The following is a 27,917-nucleotide window of genomic DNA, read 5'->3' on the forward strand; positions in this document are numbered from 1 at the left end:
ATTCATACCTAGGAATAAGCCTCTGTATGTGATTTATTTGGGAGCTGGGTGGTGCTGTCCCCTCCCCACCCCCCAAAAAAACCAAGAAGAGTAAAACATCACATAACAAGCCCCCATATAAAAAGTTGGACATGCCTTCACACCAGCACCATGAGACAGAAACCCAGTCTCTACGCTCACACTGCAAACTTTTGGTTCAGTGAGACTGTCTCAAAGTGGTGACAAGGGAGGGACAGAGGAGGGAAGACACTCACATGATGGCCTGGCCTGGTCTCTGAATGGACACACATCCACACTCACATGCGTGTAACACTTGCGCAAATCCACACAAAGAAGAAAGAATGTGAATTAGGATTATAGGTCAATGCGGAAAAACTAAGACCTGGCAAGTGTTGGGACCAATTGAGTCCCCCCTGCCTTCAGCTGCTCTTTCCTGCTAGAACCTTCTAATTGAAGTTACTAGAAGCTGTGCCTAGCTTAGAGGGTCAGAGGCTGGGATTTTCACCTGTTGGCCATTGACTGCAGGGTATTTAAGCCTCCATGGTGCTATTAAAGAGGGGCTTTTGGTACCAGCGTTGGAAGGTCTATGTGTCGGTCTGTCTCTGCGCGTGTATTCTCAGCCTCCAGCCCCTTGCCCGAAGCTCACGAACTGGGTTCTAGTGCTTAGAGTGCAGGGGGGGCGGTGCAAGAGGAGTGGCCACCACTTCGAAGAAGACACCATTGTAAATGGTCAGAAGAGACACATCGAAGGTTCCGCCACCCAGGTCAAACACAAGAATGTTCTTCTCTCCCTCCCTCTTATCTAGGCCATATGCAACGGCAGCTGCTGTGGGCTCATTGATGATCCTCATGACATCCAGTCCGGCAATGGTTGCTTGCCGCTGGGCATCATTGAAGTAGGCTGGTACAGTAACAACTGCATGGATAACCTTCTTTCCCAAATATGCTTCAGCTGTTTCTTTCATCTTAGCAAGAACCATGGCAGGAATTTCTTCTGGGGCAAATGTCTTGGTTTGCCCACCTCCAATATCAGCCTGAATGTATGGCTTAGTTTTCTTCTCCACCACCTCGAAAGGCAAGAACTTGATGTCCTGCTGCACCGAGGGGTCATTCCAAGTGCGTCCGACGAGGTGATTGGCGTCGATGACCGTGTTCTCGGGATTGGAGGCTAGATGGTTCTTGGCCGCATCGCCTTCAGGAGTGAAGGCCACATACGACGGCGTGATGCGGTTGCCCTGGTCGTTGGCTATGATCTCCGCGCGGCCGTTCTTGAACACACCGACGCAGGAGTAGGTGGTCCCCAAGTCGATGCCGACTACCGTGCCCACATCCTCCTTCTTATCCTCCTCCTCGCCAGCCCCGCGCAGAGCACCAGCAGCGCCGCAGCCACCACAGCGGAACTTTATCTTGCTGGCGCTGTGGGCCAGTCGCTCAGCGGTCGCTCAGGAGTCGCGGACATGCAGCAACAGGCTATAGCCTAGCAGCGCCCGATCCAGAGTCGGGAGGAGTCGCGAAGCAGGCTCAGCGTAGGCCTGGAAGAAGCAGGCGCGGCGCTCAACTCTCACGCCCGCGGAGACCCGGAGCTCCTCTGTGTTGTCTGGCCAGTGTTTTTTTTTTTTTTTTTTTTGCCTTTGAAGATTGCAATGTTGTGCAAAAGCTTTACCACATTCATTACATTCATAGCGTCTCTCCCCAGTATTTGTTCGTTCATGTCTTCGTTGTCATCTCTGACATGCGATGGCTTCACCATGTTGAATATTTTCATCGGGTTTCTCACTGATATCAGGTCCTTCACGTCTTTCAAGATGACTTCCATTTTTTTCTAGAACTTTCAGAATGCTCGTCAATATCATCATCTTCCGAATTGTAACAAATATCTTTGAGGTTTCTATAGATCTCCGTCATCACATCCATGAAGAGACTCCTCTGGGAAGGATCCAGGAAAGGTCACTCTTCCTCAGTGAAGTCCAAATACACATCTTCAACAGTAATTGCACTCATTTTTGTGGGAGACTGGAGGAGTGGACGCAGAACCTTCACCTTCCTAGGCTCCACAGAGGGTGCAGGGCCCACAGAACTTCCATGTACTCACTTGGTTGTTCTTTCAGAAACAGCTGAGCTATGGGCCCATCTTTCCGTCTGCCTGAACCCTCTGTGGAGCCTAGGAAGGTGAAGGTTCTGCGTCCACTCCTCCAGTCTCCCACAAACATGAATGCAGTTGCTGCTGAAGATTTGTATTTGGACTTCACTGAGGAAGAGTGACCTTTCCTGGATCCTTCCCAGAGAAGTCTCTTCATGGATGTGATGACGGAGATCTATAGGAACCTCAAAGATGTTTGTTACAATTCGGAAGATGATGATATTGAAGAGCATTCTGAAGAGCATTCTGAAAGTTCTAGAAGAAATGGAAGTCATCTTGAAAGGCGTGAAGGGATTGGATTAGAGTGAGAAACCCGATGAAAATATTCAACATGGTGAAGCCATCGCATGTCAGAGATGACAACAAAGACGTGAAAGAACAAATACTGGAGAGAAACCCTATGAATGTAACCAGTGTGGTACAGCAGGTCTGGCAATGGCACAAACATCGTTGGTGTCGGACACCGTGGATAAACTGGCGAGACAAGTCAACGATGCTCTCCAGACTCAGAATACCCTGAAGGTCCACGTTCAATTTGGACTTTCGAATTTAAACCAAGAGACTGCCCTATTGTAGGAGCAGGTGGACTTATGGCTAGTACAACAAATGTCTTGTTCACGCTTTTATCATTCCATTTGTATCAGATTGTAACTGTTTTAGCCAAAGGGTTGGTAGAATACCATAGCCCAAATGGGAGGCTGGGTCCAGTGGTGACTGGGGACCCTATTGCTGGCAATCTTAACGCCTGTTGCCATGGGCATTCGTCTCTGAATCCTGTGTAAGATCAGACAATCCATGAGAATGCAGCATATGGTCACTTAGCAAGTCCTTCTGAGCCTGTTGGCCAGTAACTTGAACGTAGTCCAGGTTTGATTGCACCAACTATGAAGACTCCTCCGTAGACGGGCAACTTCTACAGAAGAGGGCCCGCCTAAGACAGGAAAGGGGCCTCCCAAAGACGACCGGTAAGGGTTTACTCTTCTGAGATGACCTAAGACAGGAGGGTCTTCTGTTTTATGGGATTTTCACCTGTTGGCCACTGACTGCAGTGTATTTAAGCCTCCATAGTGCTATTAAAGAGGGGCTTTTGGTACCAGTGGTGGAAGGTCTGTGTGTTGGTTTGTCTCTGCGTGTGTATTCTCAACCTCCAGCCCTTTGCCCGAAGCTCGCGAACTGGGTTCTAGTGCTTAGAGCGCAGACGGGAGTGTGTGTGTGTGGGGGGGGGGGGGGGGGAATGGCCCGCGGTGCGCGGCAGCAGGCAAGCTCCTCTCTACTTGTAATAATCACGCTCTCCCATCTGTGTAGCGCTGGAGGCTGCGTCCAGGGCCTCCCACAAGCTCAGCACCTCTTCCCTTCTAGCTTCTCATTTCTGCCTTGGCTGCTGGGTCCGTTGGATTAAGTGTCCACTAGGAGGCTCACGTTCGGGTTTCCTAGACTCTTTACCAACTGGGGACCTACAACTCACCAATCTTATTACAAAACAGCTTTCCAATTTTGAGTTAAGAAGAAATCCTTAGGAAAATGTATATAGCCAGGTAGACCGTAGACCAGGTTTTCTGGAAGCGAGCAGGATTCCAGTGCAAGGGTAGCAGCGATGCATCTGAGTCTAGATGTGAGCCTCCTGTCTCCTCACACCTTTTTTTTCTCCTCTCTGTGACCCTATCGGTCTGACTGCTTCTCAGTCCTGAAGACACATGACCTTCAGGCTCTGGTGTCTGCTTTCTCAGTCTGGAAATGCTATTTTCTCAGAAACTAGAACAGTCTTTTTTTTTTTTTTTGCTTCATTCTCAATGAGGTTGTTTCCTGACTACTTGCCCCATCAATTATAAAATCTCTTAATTTTGCTGTTTATCTCCAAAGTTAACCATACTTCTAAAACGGCATATGCTTCCTGTCATTCTGCTTCCCCAGGTAGGGCTTTACTTTTGTCCAATGATGCTTGCATGTATCCTCACCGTGCAGGTGAGTGCTTGGCATGTAGGTATTAACGAGATATTAAATGACTGGAACGAAGTCTGCAAAAATCAGCCTATTTGTTTCTATTTATCTTTTGCAGCTTTGGGGCCAGACTCTGGGGCTTTGGACATGCTAGGCAAGCAGTTTACTGTTTGGTTACACTCCCAGACCAGCAGTTTCTACCCAATAGCTTATATACATTTAACAACATTCTTAAAAACCGTGATGCCACAGTGGAGGGTATAAGTCACTGACAAAGCATTTAATATATGTCAGGTCCTTGATTGGCTCCCCAGAACTGGAAACACACACACACACAAACACATACACTATAGATGTAAGCCAATTTTTTTCCCCATGAAACTTATGTATCATAACCAAATTATTTAGCTTTCACTTCCCTTAAAGCATTTTTGTCTTCACCATGTATGCTTGTGTTTCTTGTTTTTCTTCCACTGTGGGATCCCTAGTAAAGGGATCCAGCTAAGCCAGCTCTATCACCTCCTTAAAATGTCCACGAAGTACCTACTGTGTGTCAGATATTATCCAAGAAGCACCTACTGTGTCAGGCACTATGCTAAATGTCGAGATTTCCATTCATACGATACTAAACAAGACAACCTTAAAAGAGAGATGTGTTTAAGGCATGGCACACAGAAAAATACTAAGATATAGCCCCACCCTTTCTGCTTTTGTTCTAGTAAAGCAATGATTTGGTATCCGAGGTGCAATAAGGCAGACAGTGCAGGGTAAGAATGAGGCGGGCGGGATGTAAGCATCAGACAGAAGAAAGAGCACAGGCTAGGATTCCTAGGCAGGAGGTTACTGTGAGACAGGCTGACTGGAAGACTAACAACCCAGATGACCCCAGGATATTTTAAGCAGCATATGAAACTGAAAGGCAACTAAGCCTTGTGAGAAGCCTAAATTCAAACTATAAACTTATTTAAAATAGGAAATAATAGCAATTAATTTTCTTCTCTCTCTTCTTTCTTTTGAGACAGGGCCTCACTGTGTAGTTCTGGCTGGCCTCACTATGTAGACAAGGCTAGCCTCGAACTCGCAGAGATCCGCCTGCCTCTGCATCTTGAATGTTGGGACTAAAGGTTTGCACGAACGTGAGTCGTTAGTGATGAAATATTAGTAACACAGGAGAACCCATACCGTCCGCCGTGCCAGTTGGCATACGGCAGCTATAAAAGCCTGCTACTATTTATCGTGCGTCTCTGGTGATAGTAAGCAACTGGGGGTCGTGAATAAACTCACAGAGGCAGCAGGTCAGTGCCCTTGGAGTCCTTTAGGACAGACGTGGCAGCATGGGAACAATTTTCTCTGCAATAGTGTTTAAGGAAGTCCTTGAAATCCATCTCTTCTTTCTCTTACTAGTCTCAGAGCAAAGAATTAGAGGTTCATAGTATATCATTTCAAAGTTCTCTTCCAATATAGTCTAGTCAAAAACAGTGGCATCAAAACCACTCATACTACAAGATATTTAACACTGATTTATCATGAGAAAGCTGGGATCTTCATTAGAGCCAACTGAATTCAAAGATCCATTGTGTCAATGGGATGCACGTCATTTTCCCTTTAAGTTTTGCAAAAGTGTTGGACAGATTTTAGAGTTCGGTTCAAATTTGACCTGCTTAAATTATTTTTAGAATTTGTAAACACAGAGGCCAAGTTGTAAAAACTTCAAATGCACGTGTGTTCATGTGTGTGCGCTTGTCTGTGTGTGGCCACAGGACAATCTCAGATGCAATCCTCAAGAATGTCACACACTTCTGTAAGAAGCTCACCCATTAGCTTAGACTGGCTGGCCACGGATCTTCCTGTCCCCACCTCTCCAGCTCTGAGATGAGGTAAGTGGCGCCATGCCTGGCTTTTGACATGGGGTCTCAAGATGGAACTAAGGCCCTCATGCCTGTGAGGCCAAAGCTTTAGCCACTGACCCATCTTCCTGGCCCCTAAGTGTAATTATTGAGGGACATTAAAGTACTTGTTTCATTGTTGGACAAGGTAGTAACACTCTTAAGTCTTATACTACACTGGAGTGTTAAGTGTAACACGCTTATTAAAAAGTATAGGCCAGGTAGATCTGCCCAGGAATGCTCTGTCAGCCTAACTATGGCACAGCAAGCAAAGGGGTCATGCTGCTGTCCAACGCAGCCTTGCAGACGCTGGTTTTGAATACGATTGGAGCCTCTCTCTCGTTTTTTGGAGACAGGGTTTCTCTGTGTAACAGTCCTGGCTGTCCTGGAACTTGCTTTGTTGACCAGACTGACCTTGAACTCACTGCAGCCTGTCTCTGCCTCTCAAGTCAAGGGATTAGAGTTGTACACCACTACCGGCTGCAATCTCTCTTTTTATATATTCGGCACATATGGTCACTGAGAGAAAAACTTTTCACTACTATCAAAACTGCCTATTACCCAAGGAATAAGTTAGCTTCAACTGACGGCTGCAGAAACAAATCTCTTTTAGAAGACTAGGGAATATATGTATCGCCACCCCCAGGAATGTGCAATTTTTTTTTTTTACAAGCATGATTCACTACCACGGTCAGAGTCTGCATCAAGGAATCAACCAGCTGTTTGAGCATCAGCACACATCAATTAACAACACCCCACCTTCCCAATCGGTTTGTTCCTGTAGTTCTCTCTCTCTCTCTACACACACACACACACACACACACACACACACACACACACACACGAGTTTAGCACTTTGCAATCTGGTTATTTTGCAGGTAAAACAAACATACCATTTGTTCTTTATTCAGGAGAAAAGGAGCTGTCATTTATATAGAAATTAGACGGAGATGCTTTCCAAAGCCAAGATATGGGCTTAGTACTGAAACACAGTAGATTCCACTCTAAACCTAGTATTTCTGTGTAGGACTGTTTTTCTGCATGCTATCCTCGGTACTCAGGAGACACACTCACAGAGCACACACTCACCGAGCATCACAGAAAAGACCTAGTACCAGCTATCTTTTGTCTTTGTACTAGAGATTTTCTCTAGGAAGACGGGACTGGTGGATATAAGAGCTCAAAGCCCTTGCTCTGTATTCTGTCTAAGGGCAAAGAACACCCACATAGCTCTATGGCTTTGAGCACATTTTTCTTGTGTACCAGACCCAGTGTGTTCTGGTATTGGAAGTCATGACTGTCTCAGGGAAGCTAGGGAGACTAAATGGCAAGACAATTTATTTTCTTGTTTGAGTCAAGGTCTCATGTAGCATAGGCTGGTTTCAAACCTGCTGTGTACCTAAGAATGATCTTGAATATTTGATCTTCCAGCCTCTTATGTCCAATTGCTGCGATCACAGGTATATGCCACCATGCCCAGCAATGAAAATAAAGCTTCAGATAAAAGAATAAAGAAGCCTAATGGATGAGCAAAACGCCGCTTTACTTCTCATAGGAATATTCCTATGCTTTCCCTCTTGGTTTTCAAGATATCTCTGTATAAAATGTTTTTCTTCTTTTAAAAAGTAAGAGCAACACAGATAATTCCGTGAACACAGATAGGAAAATATTGGAAATCTGGAGAACAGAACTGAGTACTTTGTTAACTGCAGGCTTACTTCATGCCCCTACTTAAAGGTTCATGAAAAAGTAAAAATGCATTCAACCACTTTTAGCTCTGCTGGTGGATGAAACTTGGACAAATCTAAGTTGGAAAATAATCTAATGGTAAAGGGAAAATTTTAAATTTCAGTGGAATAATATCTTTGTGCATGTTCTTATGCCTGAGTGTATGACTAAGAAAAAAGCAGAAGCTGAATTTGTAGACACTGCAAATGTTTATGGAAATGAAATCTCATGCTACAAAGCAACTATCTTGAGTCTCAGTTACCATTATTTTTAGCCATTTGCCATAAAAAACTAATTATCAGATTCTGCATTTAGATAGCTTTATGTAAAATACATAAACATTTGTCCAAATTGGTACACAGATTGCATAAATATGGCCATCAAGATCGCATTTACAGATGAGCATGTACATTGCTGTGCAAATTATCACAATATTACAATTTCAAAAATTATTCAAACTGGTATCCAAGTAAAGCAATTAGTGAAAAAATACCCATGCAGAATTTAAATATCTCAGAACAAAATTTAAACTGTTTTCATTAAAAGTTCACACATTTAAAATAGGTTTATTCATTTTATTTGTATATGTCAAAATACATTTTTTATTTCCAAAATAGTGGGTTTTGCAACTAGTTTCATGCAGAAACAAGGTCTGCTCAATACTACCAATAAAGTCAATATAGCACAGTAGCTGTTCAATTTTAGATACAAAGAATAAATAACCTAAATACAAAACACTAAAATATTAGAAACATGTATTGAATCATTCTTCACAGGCATCCAAACTTCACAAATAAAAACCACAGCATGCCTAACTGTTGTGCACCAGGAACGCATTGCAGCCACTCAAACTGATCAATTATCTGTGTGTTTTACCTCCTCATTAGACCATGACATAATCTGTATTCAGACCCCACCATTCATACAGTTCAAATATAACCAAAAATAAAATCCTCACACCTATCCTTGTACCTTTAAGATCAAGAATCCTGAGCTTGGTAGTAAGAGTATTAACCTTATATCTTCATAAAACCAATCAAGAAAGAGAGCTTTACAATTCTACTTACCAAACACCCTTCCCCAACCCAAAGTCATCTAAAATAGGCAGTAGAACACAATGACCTTTTAAAATGAAGGGGTACAAATTCACATTTAATATAGTATACAATACACTCAATAATACAGTCAGCTACTATAAGCTTTACAATGTACAATTTATTCAAATGGCTGAACTGTTCAGTGGTTAAGGAGACAGTTATGTGCCAGGAAGATGTAATATTTTTTTTGCATGGTTTAATGAAAATATAAAATTATTTGTCCAAATAAAAGTCATTTTCATCACAGACTTGGTTTTGCTTATTGTTTTCCTTTAAAAAAAGGCCACTGAAATGTATAAAACGGTCTGAACAATGACGATGGTATCAAAGCGGATGCCTCTTCACATGGCGGTAACAGTGCACTTAACATTAATCACAGACTAAGTCTGCAAATGATTTCATAGCACTACTTTGGCTAGCACAACAGTTTTAGACAGCACTCAGATAAATATAGGCATGTGAAATGGGAAGCAATTATCTTATGCAACTTTAATATGTTTGAATACTACCGAATGAAAACAAAAGTCAAAGCACTTTACAGTAGAAAAACTTGTAAAGATAGGGCTCCATAAACCGTGTCACTTTTAAGGTCCTGATATCCCACTGTTAGCAAGGTCTGTTTTAGACACCATTATGGAGTAGCCTACTTTGCATTAGCAGACATCTGAACTAAGAAAATCGTCAAGCATGCCATGTGGTGGTCTAAAAATCAAAACAATACACTTATTTATATATACAGCATCACTCAGTACCTGCTAAAATGAATGTGAAGATTACAGAATCTAACATCTTATACTACAATAAAAAACAAAACAAAGTGACTGATGAAGGCAGAAGATAGGACTTTAAAGCATTCATCTAAGAAATAAATGCATATTGCACTGACAGTGAAAGCAGATGGTCCACCAAGCAATTCAGTTCCAGGTGGGAGGCAACACATCAGCCTAACGCGTGACAAGAAGCTCAGAAGAGCAAGGTTTTTTTCTGTCAATGAGAAGGGTGTGGACACAGAGAGACTCTGCCACATAAAGAGCTAGAAGGAAAAGGTACAAACCCAAACACAGATGTAAAGCAAAAAATTTAAATATTGAGAAACTAGAAACTGTGGCACATCAAAAAAACAAAACAAAACAAAAAAACTGTTGAATAACTGTCTTCTGTGAGAGCCGGAAGTTTTGTTGACACAAAAGTATTTATGTACAACTAAGGCTTACTGGTTAAATATCTGAGGCATATCTGGCCTTGAACACTTTCTTTATTTGCTGGAGCTGTAAACAAGTTTTCTCAGTCATTGAAAAAAAAGATTCTTCTCAGCAGCTGCTTTTAACATGAAACAATGGTCTTGATAACCAAGGGGGTGGGGCAGAAAATTTAACGAAACAAAACTCCTAGATAAGAGGGCATTTGGCAGGATGTGGGAAAATGACAGTCTCCAGAGGATCTTTCAGGCGTCCAGTGACTGCCAACATGGTCCACTGGGGAGGATGTGCAAGTCCCGCTGTTGCTTGGTTCTGTCCTCCAGACTACTTGGAAAGTTTGCTTATAACTCTGATCAAGGCCCCATTCTCATCCTTTAGCCTCTGGTTGTCTGCTTTTAAGTCTGGTAACATCTATGAGGAAAAGAGAAAGAAGTTCCCTTTAAATAGAAAAGGCAAAGCAGAGCTCTTCACGAATGTTATGATGTCGCCACAAAACAAATGGTCAAGCTTGTCAGTTCTATGTATTTCTAATGTCTACAACATATACTATGAAGGGAAAACATTGTTTGTGAATCTAATTAGTCTAATAAATGATGGAATGAAATTTTATCTCTCAAAATGATCAACTTCTACTAAACTACTTGACTTTATGACTCACAAGCACACATTAGAGCAGCCGTGAAATGAAGCCTGTTTTTTGTTAGGATAGGATCTTAGAGTAAGTTCTTTTCATAGCTCCTGTCAACACCTAAATCAAGGCCTTTTGCTCTGAAGCCAGACAATGTTTCCACTCCACAAATGACTTAACTAGGGAATTGTGAGGACTCATTCTGAATTATTAAAATTCCTTAAGCAACTCATCTATAGGACCCAGGTCTGATGACCTAAGACAGTGTCTGATCCCAGAGAGGCACTCATTAAATGAAAATAATCAAGGTAAGCAGAGTAGTTTATGTTTAAAAGAAAGTAATCCAATTTTCTGTTGCTATACAGACACACTTAAGGAGAGGGTGGGAACGTTAGAAATCACATTAACTTTGTTTTTTAAAAAAAATTATTTATGTGCATTGGTGTTTTTGTCCGCATGTGTGTTTGTGTGAAGGTGTTGGAACTCCCGGAGTTGCTATTAGAGACAAGTGTGAGCTGTCATGTGGGTGCTAGAAATTGAACCCAGGTCCCCTGAAGAGCAGCAGCCCCTTACATTAACTTTCTAAGGGTAACTAAAACTTTATGTACTTTGGCAGATTGACTATGAAGTGGAACAGTTTTTATTTTGGACATTAAAAAATGTATTTTCCAAAATATTTAATTCTCTTTTCAGTTTTCAAAATGTGCTGCGACACTGGAACAAAACTGTAACTTGTAAAACCTTTGGGAAGAGTGAAGTTTACAGGGAGCCACAGTTCCATATGCTCAGTACTCGGAAACACAGCGGAGAGCCGGCAGCTGACACTGACTGTACCGGACAGTGAGTGAGTGAGGATAAAGGACAATGGCTCTGAGCGCAGACAATGCTATTGAAAAAGGCAAGGTAGGCTTGATGTTCAGCTTAAAATGTAATTAGATGGTACTCTGCTTATGCTTCATAAAGGACTATGAATATTACATATACCTAAACTACTTTTGAAGTGAAAGAAATCTGAATTAGCTTGACAAAGGACAGACAAGTCTTTTAATTTCTAAATCATTCCCTCGTTTTACTGTGGCTTATCAGTTGCAATATACAATTAGTAATAATTTTAATGTTCTGAGAAGGCATGCATAATTAAACAGTTATATATGTGATAAGCTCCAGACACATGGTATTAATTTGTAGTTGTAAGCTTTTACAAAAACACGCTTACTAACATAAAAACACCTGCCTGGCTCTACCAAGGAGAAATGACGAAACTATAAATTATAGGTTCACAGACTGCAGTTGCCTAGAGAACCCTGAGCGCTTGGCTACCACTCTGGTCAAGGCCCTATTCTCAGTCAGCAGCCTCTCATTTAACTCTCTCAGAGGTTCAATTTGGTTTATTTGGTGCAGGTTCTGCAGGAATCAGAACATAAAAAATAGGAATAAAAAATAAGAAAATACTCAAGAGTACAATAAGAACATAGAGAATCCCAGAAACAACAACAACAAAAATGAAATCTTAAAGGAATGCTCCAATGCATTTAAGAGACAAACAATTTACTCCTAGAATTCTACATCAAGCTAAGCAATAATAAACAAAATCCGAGATTTGTTTCTACTTTTCAAACCTACTTAAAAATAATGGTCTGATTAAAAACTAACCCAGTGAAAAGTTTAGACCTGAAATTCTAATTTCATGAGCATAATTCTGATGTGATAAAGATATCTTATAAAAGGCAACGTTGTAATGGTTAATCAATTAACTACACCATTTTGTCCCTTCAGAGTTCAACATTCAAAACAAAAAGTTATTAGCAAAGATAACTGGAGAATTTGATGCCTCTGTCTGTCACAATCTCAGGTCACATTTTCCTCTGTTAATACTGAAGATGAATGTAGGACCTCTAGGACTGACAAGCTATGTCCCCAGCCTCAGTAACTTTTACTTTTAAAGGAGATTTTATTTTTTCTATCACCTTCTATAGTTTACCATCCAAAATAATAGTGAACTACATATATAAATGAGCAGAACTAATAAACCTCACTTCTTATATAACTACTTAATTTTTTAAAACTACCTGAATATCAGAAGTACCATACACACTGATTAGCAGTTCCAAACTCATGGCTGCCAGATGAAGTGGTGCACACCTTTCATCCAAGCACTTGGGAGGCAGACATAGGTGGACCTCTGTGAGCACAAAGCCAGCCCTGGTCTACAGATGAGTTTCAGGACCTCATCTTTTTTTTTTTTTTTTTAAAAAAAAAAGTAAAACGAACAAAGCAACCTATGGTCACAAAGATGGCCCTGTCAATGTCAGTGGGTCAGAGACAAAACAAAGAAACATGAGTGTCTAAGAGGGAGTTTGCTTGGTAGGGAGGGCTGAAATAAAAGAAAGGAGCAGACAAGAGTAAGCAAAATGAATTATATATAGGCATAAAAGTCTCAAGAAAGAATTCATAGAAATTATAATAAGAAAATGATCTTGGCCTGGCGAGATGGCTCAGTGGGTAAAAGCGCTTGCCTTTAAGCCTGAGTTTTAGAGCTTGAGTTCAACCCCCAGGATGCACATGGTGGAAGGAAAGAATAAACTCCTCAGTTATCCTCTGTCCTCAGCACTCATGCATGGCACATGTATCCATACAAATATAGACATAAAATAAATAAATGTGAAAACTCTAACAATGCTTCAGGTTTTAATTCCTCTTCTAGATTATTAAAACCTTGATTTAGGAAGAGAAACATGATATAGAGAATTTACAAACTGGATCATCAGAATTGAGACCAGGAACAGTAGAAGAACAGCATTAACAAAATTTAAATCCACAAACAGCGCACTTACTTTGAGCTCTTCTTCCATTTCAGATATTCTTCTTTCTAGTGCTCTTCGTTCCTAAATCAATTTAAGGTATCAATAATTATTTAATTATATTCCCATTATCTTATCTATTGTGAACTAGTGATACTTGAGCATTAAAGATAAAACCAAGAGCAGTGAACGCAGACGTGAGGGCAGTGTTGTGTAAGCGTTCCAGAACTGGGAAACAAACCGAAGATCTTCTAAGATTACTTCCCATCAGCAATTTCTTTACAGTTCTGTCTTTCTAGTAAGATGGTACACAACATATTCAAATTACTATTGGTTTTTAGTTCAGATAAAACTTAGGGATAGAGTGAGCCAATATTCAAGACTGAGGACGATATAGAAAAGAACACACACACAATGATGCAATTACACTATGATGATAGGAGCAGAGAAGCAAGAAGCAAACGTGCCTAAGATATGTGCACTTTACAACGTCAAAGGATCCCAGAGAAACTCATTTTCTCTACTCAACAATGTTTACTGTGAATTAGTTATGCAATTTACTTTACAGCTTTAGCTATATAGATTTAGTCCTAGAATTTGACATTTTGTGTAGCATTAATGCGGTGAATATAGGAGAACAATTACAGCACTTATTCTAAACTGATTTCAAAGAGTGGCAGGCAAAGCCAACACACAACATATTATGGCAGTGCACGGTTTTATTTTCCCTTATCTGATCAGCATTTCTAGAGTGTTATGCGGAAAGCAAGCAGCAGTCGTTGATGAACTGTAAAACTGGTTAGGTCATACCGCCCAGAAGATACTGACTCTTGCCGGTCACCTTTCAGATACAAACCATTGACATTTAGTTTAACAACACTGAAACCATTTCAATGACATTCTTTCCCAGATTAACAATTAATGTTAATATTTAGTAATGTAGTACAATTATGGTAAATGTCAATGTGTTTAGAGCAGGTGCTTTCAAAATAGGGATGGAGGCCCACTAATAGACTTTTGAGTACCATGTTAGATTCATGTAATATCAACATGCTTAAAAATTATTATAGACATGTTATTTTATAATAGACCTTCCCTCTAGCAAAGAACACAACCATAACAAATTTACACAAACCAATACACAATTCTAGATTGATATGTAATACTCCCACGAACCTCAATTTTACTAAGTATCTTCAAAATTTTAAATCAGTTATAGGTAAATACTAGAACACCATTCCCAACTGCCTGATCCTACTAGCCCCCAAAAACTGTTAACTGTCAAACTGAAAACCATACATATAAACTTTTAGTACAGTGTCTGCCTTATACAGAGAATGCCGAATAAATGTTAGCACCTCTTAACAATGATCTGTAACGTTAATTAAAGGGTAATCAGTCTAGTAGATAGGAACGCATTAGCTACTCTGTAATTTATCTGTATCTGACAAGCGGAAACAAGGTCAGGTGAGAAGAAGAGAATATAAATAGGTGTGTGTATCACCAGGCCAGGCACTAAATTAGCAATTACCTATACTTGATAATATATTGATGATTTTACATTCTTCTTGTGCTAAGATTTGTGTAATAAGCACTGCCTTTGTAAGAAATATTCTTCAAAAGTGTTGTGAAATAAACTTATTCTATTTATTTTATTCCACTACGTTTTCCGGTATAAGAACTAATCTCAGTAGTTCTACATGTCTTAGGAATAAAATTCAGTATTATATATTATAAGATATATACCAATATGAATAATATGCAGCAACATTAAATTTAAAAAGATATGTGAATCTCAACTTTTAGCAATTACTAGATACAGCAACCTTTAAAAAGGCCTCCAAATACTATTTTTAAAAATTAGGTGAAATCATATTAGAAGAGGAATTATTGTACAGTACTATAGACATTAACAGACTGCAGTTTCATTGTATTCTGTACCCCACCTTTTTTTTTTTTTGCAAAAAGTCAAATTGGTAATTAAAAAAAATGTTAGAAAAGAAAAACAATTCCACATCATTTGTTTGATTCCTTGACCTCAATATCGATCACAGTAACCATGATGTATGTTCTTTTCCTCCACACCATGTAAGTCTAGCTACTGCTAAGATGTATGACATTCTATAGGTTTTCTTCCTACATATGGATCACTGTTACGTTCTCAGTTTTCAGTCTAAACTGTAGATGTACTCCTCGGGCCATGGCCAGATTCTTGAGCAACAATAGGAATTGGAGAGAAATACAGCTAAATTATCACAACCAATGAGAATATTGTAGAAAAGAGAAAATGATGTAAGGGTTTCCTATATCACATTTCTTTCTGCTTGCAATATCATACTACAGTCTAGAGAAGCAAAACAAAACAAAACCTATCACTGCTTAACCAAACAACAGGAAGGGGAATGATACTGATTCGGTAAGATGGACACTTACCCTTTTCTCCATCTCCAACAGTGACCTATCAGCAAACCTTTCCTGTCTCTGTAAAAGACAAATTAAAAAGCAGTTGTAAGTACAATAATGTTGAGGGAATACAATGTAACTCTCCTTGGTGGATGCTACCAAAAGAAATAATTTTCAGGTGGCATAATACAATTCAGCTGCTTTAATAGGTAAGTTTCAGTAAAGAAATAAAAATAAAAACATGGTATGTGTTAAAATGATAAATAAAACTGTTTAAGAATGGAATGGTCTTCAGAGCTCTCATTTTATATAACTTCCTTTTTTCCTTACAGTTCCAGTTTGAGGGTGAAAATGAGCAACTCCAAAAAACACCCTACCCTTCCCTCAGAAGCTGCCTTCCTTTCTGACCCATGAGCAATGGCTAGTCTAGCTGACGGATTCCAGCACTCGGAAGAAGGTAGGCTTATCGACAGGTCGAATGGCTTTGTATGAAGCAGGCGGATTGCAGCAGGACAATCAGAGACTTGTTTCTTGGCTACAGAAGAGAATCATAAATCTGTGTATTCACAGTTGCAGAAAATATCTTTCTTTTCTTTCAGACCCAGCCCTAAACACGTATTCTACTACTGAGCTACATAGATCCTTAACACACCAAGGCACTCTTCTATAAGATATGCAGTGACCTGCACAAAGGCCCATGTCCAGTGAGTAATGTAATCCCAGGCAGATCTATATGGGACAGTAACTGACTATCAATTCTCCTGTAGGCAGATCTATACGGGACAGTAACTGACTATCAATTCTCCTGTAGGCCAATCTATACGGGACAGTAACTGACTATCAATTCTCCTCTAGGCCGATCTATACGGGACAGTAACTGACTATCACTTCTCCTGTAGGCAGATCTATACGGGACAGTAAATGACTATCAATTCTCCTGTAGGCAGATCTATACGGGACAGTAACTGATGGCTGTCAATTCTCCTCTCCTACAGAGTCTGAGTAAGAGAAGATTAATCAAAACTAACCCAACAGGAAAAATTAGGTGACAAAAGAACATATTGAGCTCAGCAAAGCACAAGGCTTAGCTCATCCACCAGGTGAACAGTGAATGGTAACTGTACCGAGAAAATGTGACCAAATCCCTAGAGTAAACCAATGTTCAGTGGACTTGCTATATGCTCAGTGGCCTCGTCAGTTGTCAGGTATGTGCAAGCAGAAAGGCATGCCAGTTATTTCGACTCCCCACTACAAAGCATGCTCTTGTCCGCCTTTCTTCTCTATCTTCACAATAACCCCTTATCTTTTTTAACACTCTATGGTTCACCTGACTTTGGAATTTAGCACATCATCTGTTGTGCGTGGACAAGTGCTTCTAAAACAGCAGTAGTTAGAAATCAGGTAACAGAGCTCAACATGAAAAATGAACTTTTAGAAATAAAAAGCAGGCATAAAAACCGGCTAAGAAAGAAACATTCAGTATTATTCAGATGTGAACAGTTCTTTCTAGTTGGACTCTAATAGCTACTAAACAAGCTTGTTTTCTTAAGAATCAGTGCAAGTATCAGATCACTCTATAGGATTTCAATTATAAGTCCCTTATGCTCTTTGATCAATTCTTTGTTTTCATTTGTTTGAAATGATGAGGCAAAGGAGGAGGGGATACAGCTATTTCTATTTCCCAAAACACAGTGTTCCATGGGAAAAGACCTTGGGAGACAATTCCAAGTTCCTAGGTACAAAATTCTGAGCTTTGTCATCACTAAGATGTCCCACAGAAAGCCATTATGAAGGGATAAACATTATCACCCTCCAGCACTATTACATCAAAGTACTTGTGTGTGTAAGACACAGAGACATGGAAGAGAGAGACAGACACATAGACACAGGTATGAGCACCCTCAGAGGTCAGAACAGGGTGTCAGATCTCCTAGAGCTGGAGTTACAGGCAGTCATGAGACATTTGGGCGTTGGGAACTTGAGTCCTCTAGATTAGCAGGAAGAACCCAATTGCTGAGCCAGGCCCACATTTCACTTTTACTTGAACAACTGGAACTGTTCATAATACAAAATTACTCTTTAAATTTAAAAAACCATATATATATAATATATTTATAAAATACATATATAATATACACGGTGTGTGTGTGTACGTGTTTTCCTTACATGTATGTCTGTGTACCAGGTGCCCATGGAGATCAGATGCCTGTGGACTGGAGTTATAGACCATTGTAAGTCACCTTGTGGATGCTGGGAATCAAACGTGATTCCTTTGGAAGAGCAGCCAGTGCTCAACCACTGAGCCATCTCTCCATCGGGGAGGCTGCAGATGTAGCTCAGTCTTGCATGTGCAAACTTTAGGGTTCGATTTTCCATATCACAAAAAACCCTTGAATTCTTTCCATATGATTATACTTCTGTATTTTTATATTACAAAAACCAGCATTTAGTTAACTGTTATTTATGTTGATGCTCTTTTATTACTAAAGAAAGCATTAGGATTAACCAAACATATTCAGAAGTAATATTACAGAAAAATGTAAGCTTTTAGATATACTAAATCATCTCTGCTAAGCTGAGACTAACAAAGAGAGAAATGTACAAACCTGGGTAGCCTTTTCCAACTGCAACTTTAGATCTGTTAGTTCCATATTTGTATCGTGTAGCTGTGCCTTTAGCTTTTCATTTTCAGCTAATATTTGTTCATAAAGCTAGAAAAATTAAGGAAGAACAGATTACTTTTGTGGCTTTCCTAAAGCGATCAATGACTACAAGGTTAACGTGGAAAAATTAACGTAGATGTGTTTTATACTCTGACAATATATTTTAATTATTTAAATAGCCTTATAAGTAAATTTGCAAGTTTGAGGTCAGTCTGTGCTAAACATTAAGCTTCTGTCTAAAGAACAAATGAAAAGATTATAAAACAAAATGTGTCTGAATATATATGCTTACTTCTTACATTCCAAATGGCCCTTTCCAGTTCATTCCAGCAACATAGACAACAAACACAAAGCCTGGGTACTTTTCTTTCTCTCTAAGACATGGCTATTTACATGCTCCCTACAACTAGTTATCAGAAACTCATAGAAAAATAAGGCAGTTCAAAGTATTGATTTCAGCTGGAAGTGGTGGCGCACAACTTCAGTCCCAGTACTTGGGAGGCAGAGGCAGGTGGGTCTCTGTGAGTCTGAAGAGAGACTGGTCTACAGAGGAAAAACCAGGTTCTAATTCTTCACGACTAACAGGTCTATTTAGATTGTTCACCTGGTCTTGGTTTAACTTTGGTATATGGTACTTATCTAAAAAAATGTCCATTTCTTTTTGCATTTTCCAGTTTTGTGGCATACAGGCTTTTGTAGTAAGATCTAATGATTCTCTGAATTTCCTCTGTGTCTGCGGTTATGTCCCCCGAAGTCAAGAACAATGGCACTGGGTTTTGATCCTACTGCATGTACTGGCTTTGTGGGAGCCTAGGCTGTTTGGATGCTCACCTTACTAGACCTGGAAGGAAGTGGGAGGTCCTTGGACTTCCCACAGGGCTGACTGCTCTTCGGCCGATGAGGGAGGGGGAGTTAATTGGGGGAGGGGGAGGGAAATGGGAGGTAGTAGCGGGGAGGAGGCAGAAATCTTTAATAAATAAAAAAACAACAACAACAACAACAACAACAACAACAACAACAAAAAACCAGGGCAGTCAGGACTACCATACCATAAAACTGTCTCGAAAAACTAACCCCGCTCCCCCCAAAAGAAACAAAATCATCCCAATTTCTATATAAGCAAGTTTTACAGAATAGTACTAAAAGAATATACACAGATACCTTTTTGAAGTCAGTTGAGTCATCCTTTTCTAGCCTGCTACTGTAAGGTTTTCTTTCTTCTGAGTAGCTGTAAGAGCCAGAGCGACCCAGCAAGGAGTCATACCGATCACTCGATGATGTGGAACCGCTGTCATACCTGCAAAGGATGAGTCAAAATCAAAACCTTTATTACAGGCTCCACAAATTATGTTCACATTGAGTCTAGAACGCCTTGATAGTCCCAAACAGTAATAGTCTTTTTAACTTGTTATCAGCTTTTGTGATACATAATAAACAAGAAGTTATTCTTAATTTCTGTATCTAAAATCAAGGCTAATTTCATATTATGCTAAATTATTTAGATTTAAACAACCTTTTCATATTTTATCATGTTGTAACACTTTATAACACAATTTATTACAGTCCAACTGATGGCGCATTTCTGTTTTTTGGTGGTATATAGTAGTGTATAAAATTAGTAGCATCTTAGATTTGATGAAATAATGAATTAATTTCTTAAATGTCGACAATAGGTTTGTCTTAAACAGGAAATGTGTGCTGTCAGCAACTGAACTCCTTGGTTATTTGGTTCTGAGTTCAGATGACCTCTTCTGATGAGAGCTACTGCTTTACATCTCAAGTCCACAGTGCCATCCATCAGCATAGGAAATTTATTCTAGGTCTCACAAGGATCATGGTCAGTAGTTGTCGGCAAGAAAAACAGATCAAGATTAGAATCAAGAATTGAGTGATTCTGAGCTAGACGGCGAGGAAAAAAAATATGTTCACTCATGCATTCTCTTTCTTCTTCTTTTCTAAGACAGGTTTCTCTGTGTAGTCCTGGCTGTCCTGCAACAAGCTCTGTAGATCAGGTCGTCCTCAAACTCACAGGGATTTGCCTGTATCTGCCTCCCAACTCCTGGGATTAAAGATGTCAGCCACCAATGCCCAGCTTTATCCATTTTCTTTTAGGAGAGAAGGTATTGAATACTTAATTCAATAAATGTCTGGCTGTGTGTGGATTTTTTAAAATCACTTTCTGATACTAATAGTGAGATGGTCAATGTTGAAATAACTTAGGAAACATGGGAAAGTCTAGGAAAAAGTAACACTACTGTAGAGATTTGGGGAAATTCTTCCTTCACAGTAATTGACTATAATAACCAATCAATCTAAAGTGATACTCCTAACATAGCAAACTACTAACAGTCATTATGTCATCTTAATTCATTTTTTTTTCTTTTTTAGTTCTTCCAGACTGGTTTTCTTGGCTGACTTTTAAACTTGATCTGTAGACCAAGCTGGCCTTGAACTCAGAGATTCGAATGTCTCTGTTTTCTGAGTCCTGGGATGCAAGGCATATGACATCACTGCTTGAAATCTTAGTTAATTTTTTAAAAAGAATGTGCTACTAGATACTTAATAAGTTTTGTAGTTATTAAAATTAAAAAAATTTTAATTGTGTGTGTGTGTGTGTGTGTGTGTGTGTGTGCCATAGCACACACGAACAAACCAGAGGACAACCTGAGAGAGCTGGCTCTTCCATTCCCCTATGTAGGTTCTGCACATTGTTCAGGTTGCTGCCAGCAAGCACTTCACTTGCTGAGTCATTTTGCCAGTCTAGGTCATCTATAATTTTACAGATTCTTTTATTACCCAATTAATTCTAAATAGCTACACAATTTATTAAGTATCTAGTAGCACATTCTTTATCAATGGTAAAAATGAGGAAAAAAAAATCAGCAAAAAATTCAACATACCTAGAAACAGAATCCGTCTAGAAAGTAAAAACAAAAGACAAAATGCATATTAAATTTTATTCTTTCATTAAACTATTAATTCAAATTGAAGAAAATCTAATGTAACAATGATATTTACACTATTAGAGAAACTTATTATTCATGCTTTCATTTTAGTATAGTAATTTTTAGGGAAATTGTAGAATACAGAATCACTATATTTTTCCATGTACAAAACCTTACAATTTCATTTTGAAACATGTTCCGTTGAATTCCTGCAAAATTGAGCGTACATAATTTTTTAAATAGAAGTAAAAAGGACTGTGAAAAATATCCATTACTTACTGTCACAGAGAAAGTGACAGAAGAAAGTTTATGACACCTGAAAGCAACCACTTTATTCATCCTTGTTTCTAAAGACTTAGTATGAGTCATGTTTTCTGTGAATAGTACACACACAGTCAATCTAGAATTCTAAAAACAGCTTTATATGCCTCCTAGATTTAGCAATTAACCTATAAGAAATATAGAAAAGTTGTGGCTACACTGAAGTCCCCATTAAATGGGAATGTTAACCACAAAATGGTTATGAGGACACACAATCATCAATTGGGATGAATGTAAATTTTTGGGGAGGATGGTATTTAGTCCCCCTTCTACCACTTCATCTACATTTTTTTGTAAAGCAACTATTCAGAACTGGTTTGTTAAGACTCTTGACTCTGGATAATTGTACATGTCCTTATAACCGTGTTTCTTCAGAACTGTTTAATCTTTCTCAGACTAATTTACTAATTCTAAAGTATGTTCAAATTTCCTTTACAATATTAATTTTGCTCTTGCTAGTAGTACTTAATATGCTTATTTTATTGACTTAACTATTCAGTTTTATAGACATTTAACAATTTCAACAGGATTTAAAATTTAAAGATAGTATAAATTCTAAAAAATGTTCAGACAACTAAAATATGTACATGCCACATTTATTACCAGTTTTGTTCACTGACTCTTCAACAGTCAGAAATCACTCAAGTTCTATTTGTCTTTAAGAATCTTGGTGTTACCATTAACTATTTCTTAAATAAATAAAAACTCCATAAAATTTACTTTCTAAATAATTTTAAACCAAAATTTAAATGATTTAAATTATGTATAATAGATAGTATTACATATGTTCACAATGCCATGAGATCTAACACACAACCTCTCTCTTCCTATCCCCTCTAGTGAGCACAGACTTTCTGTTTCATGAGTCTGACATTGTTAGATACCTAAATAAAGGCAGCCATACAGTATCTGTCTTTCTGTGTCTTGCTTAGTTCACTTAGCATACCCTTGCTCCCTATTTAAATATTTTACAAATAGAAATACCCTTTATATCTTTTTAAGTAATAGGTTCATGTAAATGTCTACAGTATATAAACTTCTGTTTTCCCATCCATTCATCTAACCCCTAGATACTAACTGTAATGTTCTGTCTCTTTAACAGACAAGCCATGCCCACTCCCTTCCTGCTTGCAGCCTCAGCCCCACTCTCTTTCTCTCTTCCTGTCCCCTCTCTTGGAGAAGCAGCCTCTCCCTCCCTCCCTCCCTCCCTTTTCTTCCCGTCCATAACCCATCTAATAAATGTCCAATTTTATTCTGTATGGTGTGCCTATCTCTGTGCCTCCTACCCGCTGCCTGCCCACACTACTTGCCTGGGACCAGCCAGCCGCCACATGGCTGGGGACCAACTACCTTCATTTGGGGACCTGCCGTGTGGTCTCAACCCTGCAGGAAGCTGCCAGGGACTTGCAGCAAATCCCTTCCACTAACTGCTAACTATTCTGTAACATAACACCCATACAAATACAAGTAATAGGAACTTATGCACATATATTTAGTTTCTCTATTTTCAATGTTTTCTTTTACAAGGGATGCTACAATGTATTTTCTATAGATTTATCTTTACATACTTCATTTATACTTTGGGAATAAATATCTAGAAATGGAAACAATAAATTTAAAAAACCTGAATATTTTCTTAAGGCTTCTGATAAGTACTTTTTAACTAAAATTTTACGATGATGATGATGATGATGTATGTGTGTGTGGGGTATATACTTGAGGACAACCCTTGGGAGCTGGTTCTCTCCTTCTGCGATGTTGGCTCTAAGCATCTAACTTAGGTTACCAGGCCCATGTGGCAAGCGAGTTTACCTGCTGAACTGAACTCAGTACTAATGTACTCATTGTGCTGGCTATCTACCTATCAGAGGCATATTTTCTTTAGATCACAACTCTGCCATCTTCAGGAATGAAAGCTCAGTCTATGGTTTCTAGATTTTGCCACTGTTGAGCACCTTCCAGGTCTTTCCCTTGGTAAATATACGTTGACACTACTTCAGTTTTACTTTTTCATTCCTTCCCTTTTCACTTGCTCAACTCTGTGCCCACTTATAGCGTATGGTTTGATTAATTCTGACAGTTACAGATCCCCTCCTGCTATCACCTCTAAAATATTCTCTATGTCCTATTCAAGTCACGCAAACCTGAGCCAAGCATGACTTACAGTACCCGCCATGGCACTACAGCCTGCAGTAACCACTGTGAATGAACAGACGCAGTGGAGCATGGTTAGGTGACTGAGAAGTGTACTCAGTGGGGTAAGGTCATTTACCTGGGTTTCCTTCTTATTGGAACCGTCTTCTGTGTCCGACTGCCGGTCCTGCTCATTTTCATCACTCTAAAGCACAAGATCAAATCAAGTTTTAAAACAGACATAGATGTTGAACACTTGATATTTTTGACTTTCTGAATTTATGATTCTGTGCAGAATATACCATGAAACTTTTATATATGTTCAAACTTTTCAGTATTAATTCTTTTGCCTCCTGAGACAGGGTTTTTCTCTGTGTGGCTTTGGAGCCTGTCCTGGAACTTGCTCTATAGACTAGGCTGGCCTTGAATTCACAGAGATTCACCTACCAATGCCTACAGGGGGTTGGGATTAAAAGGCATACATTACCACCACCAGGGTCAATATTAAAAATTTTAAAGCATGGGATAAAACCGGACTCTCTGAACATGGCGAACAATGAGGGCTGATGAAATACCAAGGACAATGGCAGGGGGTTTTGATCCTACTTAATGTGCTGGCTTTGTGGGAGCCTAGCCAGTTTGGATGTTCACCTTCCTAGATATGGACGGAGGGGGGAGGACCTAGGACTTAACACAGGGCAGGGAACCTGGACTGCTCTGCGGACTGGAGAGGGAGGGGGAGAGGAGTGGGGGGAGGAGGAGAAGGGTGGGAGGAGGGGGAGAAGGGTGGGAGGAGGGGGAGAAGGGTGGGAGGAGGGGGAGAAGGGTGGGAGGAGGGGAAGGGAAATGGGAGGCTGGGAGGAGGTGGAAACTTGTTTTTTGTTTATGTTTTTTTTTCTTCTTTTCGCAATAAAAAAAAAACATAAAAAAAATTTTTAAAGGAAATAAAATACACTTGCTTCCCCCCCATCCTTATCATTTATGCATTATGTCCCAACTTTCAAAACTAAGCTACTTTTTTAAAAATTTATTTTTAATATTTTTGGCTGTACTTCAGAAGCTGTAAGTTACAATTCTGATAGAAGACTGTTTTAAGGTAAATTTCCTTAAATGTAATTTCCTAAACCTTTATTTTTTTTGTTTTATGGGTCTTAGCTGGATATTTGACTTCCCTTAAAACACAAAACCCCAGCCGCATACATCCTTGATTACTCAAGTGAAATACAAGCATTTCATTCATACCAGACAACGTAAAGTCATTAAAGTATTCAACGTCATTTAACATGTTCCTATAATCTATGATACTGTTTCTCATGTATCACAACCCCTTATATATTTTAAGTTGTATATGCCAATACTATCTGTACTACATGTAATCATACTGTTAATATAAAATAAAATGAAGAAAACTAAGCCTCTGAAGTTAAAAGTTTTTAGAAAAAAGTTGACAGGAATATGTTGTTTATGGCAAAAGTAAACTGAAATAAAATTCTGAAAATTAAAAAAAAATTATGAGAAGAAAGTTTCCTCCCTTTAGAAAGTGTCATCCCCCTCCCCCCCGCCACTTTTATGTGGAAATAGTTTCTCTGTGTAGCTCTGCCTGTCCTGGAACTCACTCTGTAGGTCTGGCTAGCATCAAACTCAGAGATCCACCTGCCTCTGCCTCCTGAGTGCTGGGATTAAAGGTGTGTGCCATTACCACCTGGCTGTAACCTTCTGTTTTTTCAATGGGGCAATGTATACAATTTAGAGATTCAAATTTTTTATAGCAATGAAAGTAAATGTATTGCTACATATAATAACACAGATGTACTTCCAAATCAGAACCCAGCCATACTCAAATGCACTTACTAGCTGACTCTGGAAATAAAACAGAAAGAATATGGGGGCTGTGTACCACCATTTTAATGCTGTCACTAAGCTATACATTTATTAATTATGTTTCTGGATAAACATCATACTTTAATAAAAATGTTTTTTTGGATTGAGGTTGTACTTCACCAACAAAGCATTTAATTTATGTACCTAGAATGCATGGTGCCCTAATATGACCCTCAGCTTTGTGAAGAAATTACTAAAAATGTTAAAAACAGAAAAATTACCAAGAGGCTACTTTTATATATATACACACACACATTACATTTATTCAGGTTCTCTCTCTCTCTTTCTCTCTCTCTCTCTCTCTCTCTATATATATATATATATATATATATATGTATATGTATATACATACACATTTTAAAATTTAATAATTGGATTGATGATTTAAAATACATATCCTCTTAAGGATGTAACAACTTTGAGCAAGTACTTAAGTATACTATCAAGCATTTTTTAATAGGTTCTCACATCTTGTGTCCAAAAGGAAACTCCAGTAGACCGTCTCTTTTCTCTAGGTCGCCGTCGCTCTCTGATTGATTTGGCTTGTGATTTATCTTCACCTTCTTTTTCGTCTTCTTTTTTCTCTCCTTCTATTATGGATTACATAAACCACATGGTTGCAATTTATCCTGATAATGTTTTTACAAGCATATGTCAAAACAATTCTAGGGCTCGCTAGATGGTTCAGTGGGTAAATACAACTGCTGCCAAGCCAGGGGACGCACATGGTAGAAGAAAAAACAGACTTTGACAAGCTGGCCTTCGACCTGCACAGGTGCCCTATTATCCTCACCCTTACATATACATCCTTGCCCAGGACACACAAAATAAGCAAATGTTAAAAAAAACCAAACCAACCAACCCACACCCCAATTCTAAGTTAGCCTCTTTTGTGAAGCCTACATTTCTTCAATTAAAAATAATTCCTCCCTCCATCAGTACTGGTGTACTTTTGGTAAAAGCATACATTTCAAGCTCCCATTAAGACACATTTTTAATGGTCATGAAAACAAATTATCTCTACTTTCTTGCTGTTCAAAATAAAAACATTTCCCAGAGACACAATATTTGCAAGCAGAAAACAAGGGAACTGATAGGAAGAACAGGACTCCAGTTATCACCCAATGATGCTAACAATGCGAGAGGAAACAAGCAAACAGAAACCGATGCGGGCTCGATGGCAGGGTCCCTGGCCCAGCTGCTGCTCTATCACTATCACAGCCACTTCATTGCCATTCTAAGGACAAACCTTTTCATCTGAAAAATATATCTGTCTTTCATTAAAAGCAAATCAATATAAACATGATTTCTGCTTCCTCCTTGCAAACAGCTTCCATACTACAAGAATACAGGGACCTTTGAATGTGCTAGAAATGTAGACACATAAGGAACATGACTGATTACATTGTTTCTGTTCAGTACACCAGTTTAAGAGTTTCTTCTTTAGTTGCACTATTAACTAGGGAAACCTACCCATAGGATTACTTGAAAAAAACATGGCTTCTTACCTCTTTCATTTTCTTTCGTTAATCCCCGTGAGTAGGCAGAGGTTATCCCTACAAGACTGTTTGGCCTGTTTAGTTGACTTGAAGCATAGAGTGAACTGCTTACAGTAGAAAGAGAGGAGGAGGATGGAGTGGTTGAACTGGAAGTTGATACTGGTCTGTAACGTGTATAAGTCTGTGAAACATTAAAGTTAAAACCCATTGGAAATATTAAGTACACAACATTGATTTCAAGGGACAAGTACTATCCTCATCATGCCAAAGTCATTCAGGTTCTAGCCCAAGCTGCTCACGTATTTCGTACACTGTTTATTAGGCCATACATCTCAGCACACTCAGAGCCATAAGAACCACCCATGACACTTGACCCAGCTGTGCTGCCCACAGCATTACCTCATCGTACGTTCTGGAATACTTTTGTTTATATTCATCTTCTCTAGATGTTTCTGACTCCTTCTTTTCTTCTTGTTTCTCTTTATCCTGTTTTTCTTTTTCCTCTTTTTCTTTCTCTTCATTTTCTTGTTCTCTAGTTCTTGTAGAACGACTTCTTCCTATTGTTTTTTCAGCTTCCTGAAGATCAGTCAGCGTTACCCCCTGCACATAAAAAAGCATAAATGGTGATACACATGAAAGGTCATTTACAAAGAGT

General features: G+C 39.2%; 1 protein-coding gene across 6 annotated transcripts in view; it reads right to left on the reverse strand.

Annotated features, from left to right (window-relative positions):
• Positions 1-8,255: 8,255 nt before the first annotated feature.
• Positions 8,256-27,917, reverse strand: part of Ppp1r12a (protein phosphatase 1 regulatory subunit 12A) — a 112,142-nt gene continuing 92,480 nt past the window's right edge. For 4 of the 6 annotated variants that reach the window (XM_041677475.1, XM_041677448.1, XM_041677482.1 and 1 more), the window contains 10 exons: positions 27,662-27,862; positions 27,272-27,443; positions 26,232-26,353; positions 24,022-24,087; positions 21,384-21,400; positions 19,645-19,780; positions 18,427-18,531; positions 15,851-15,898; positions 13,451-13,501; positions 8,256-10,399 (listed from right to left, as the gene is read on the reverse strand). In XM_041677475.1, coding sequence (XP_041533409.1) covers positions 10,313-10,399; positions 13,451-13,501; positions 15,851-15,898; positions 18,427-18,531; positions 19,645-19,780; positions 21,384-21,400; positions 24,022-24,087; positions 26,232-26,353; positions 27,272-27,443; positions 27,662-27,862 — 1,005 coding nt within the window. In that variant the 3' untranslated portion in view covers positions 8,256-10,312. Of the gene's footprint in view, positions 10,400-13,450; positions 13,502-14,227; positions 14,259-15,850; positions 15,899-18,426; positions 18,532-19,644; positions 19,781-21,383; positions 21,401-24,021; positions 24,088-26,231; positions 26,354-27,271; positions 27,444-27,661; positions 27,863-27,917 lie in introns of all 6 variants that reach the window. The other 2 variants (XM_041677466.1, XM_041677457.1) reach the window with 2 other exon arrangements.

This window comes from Microtus oregoni, unplaced genomic scaffold (genome assembly GCF_018167655.1).
Source record: "Microtus oregoni isolate MIOR12 unplaced genomic scaffold, Mior012 000001F_ref0000356, whole genome shotgun sequence".
Taxonomy (NCBI): domain Eukaryota; kingdom Metazoa; phylum Chordata; class Mammalia; order Rodentia; family Cricetidae; genus Microtus; species Microtus oregoni.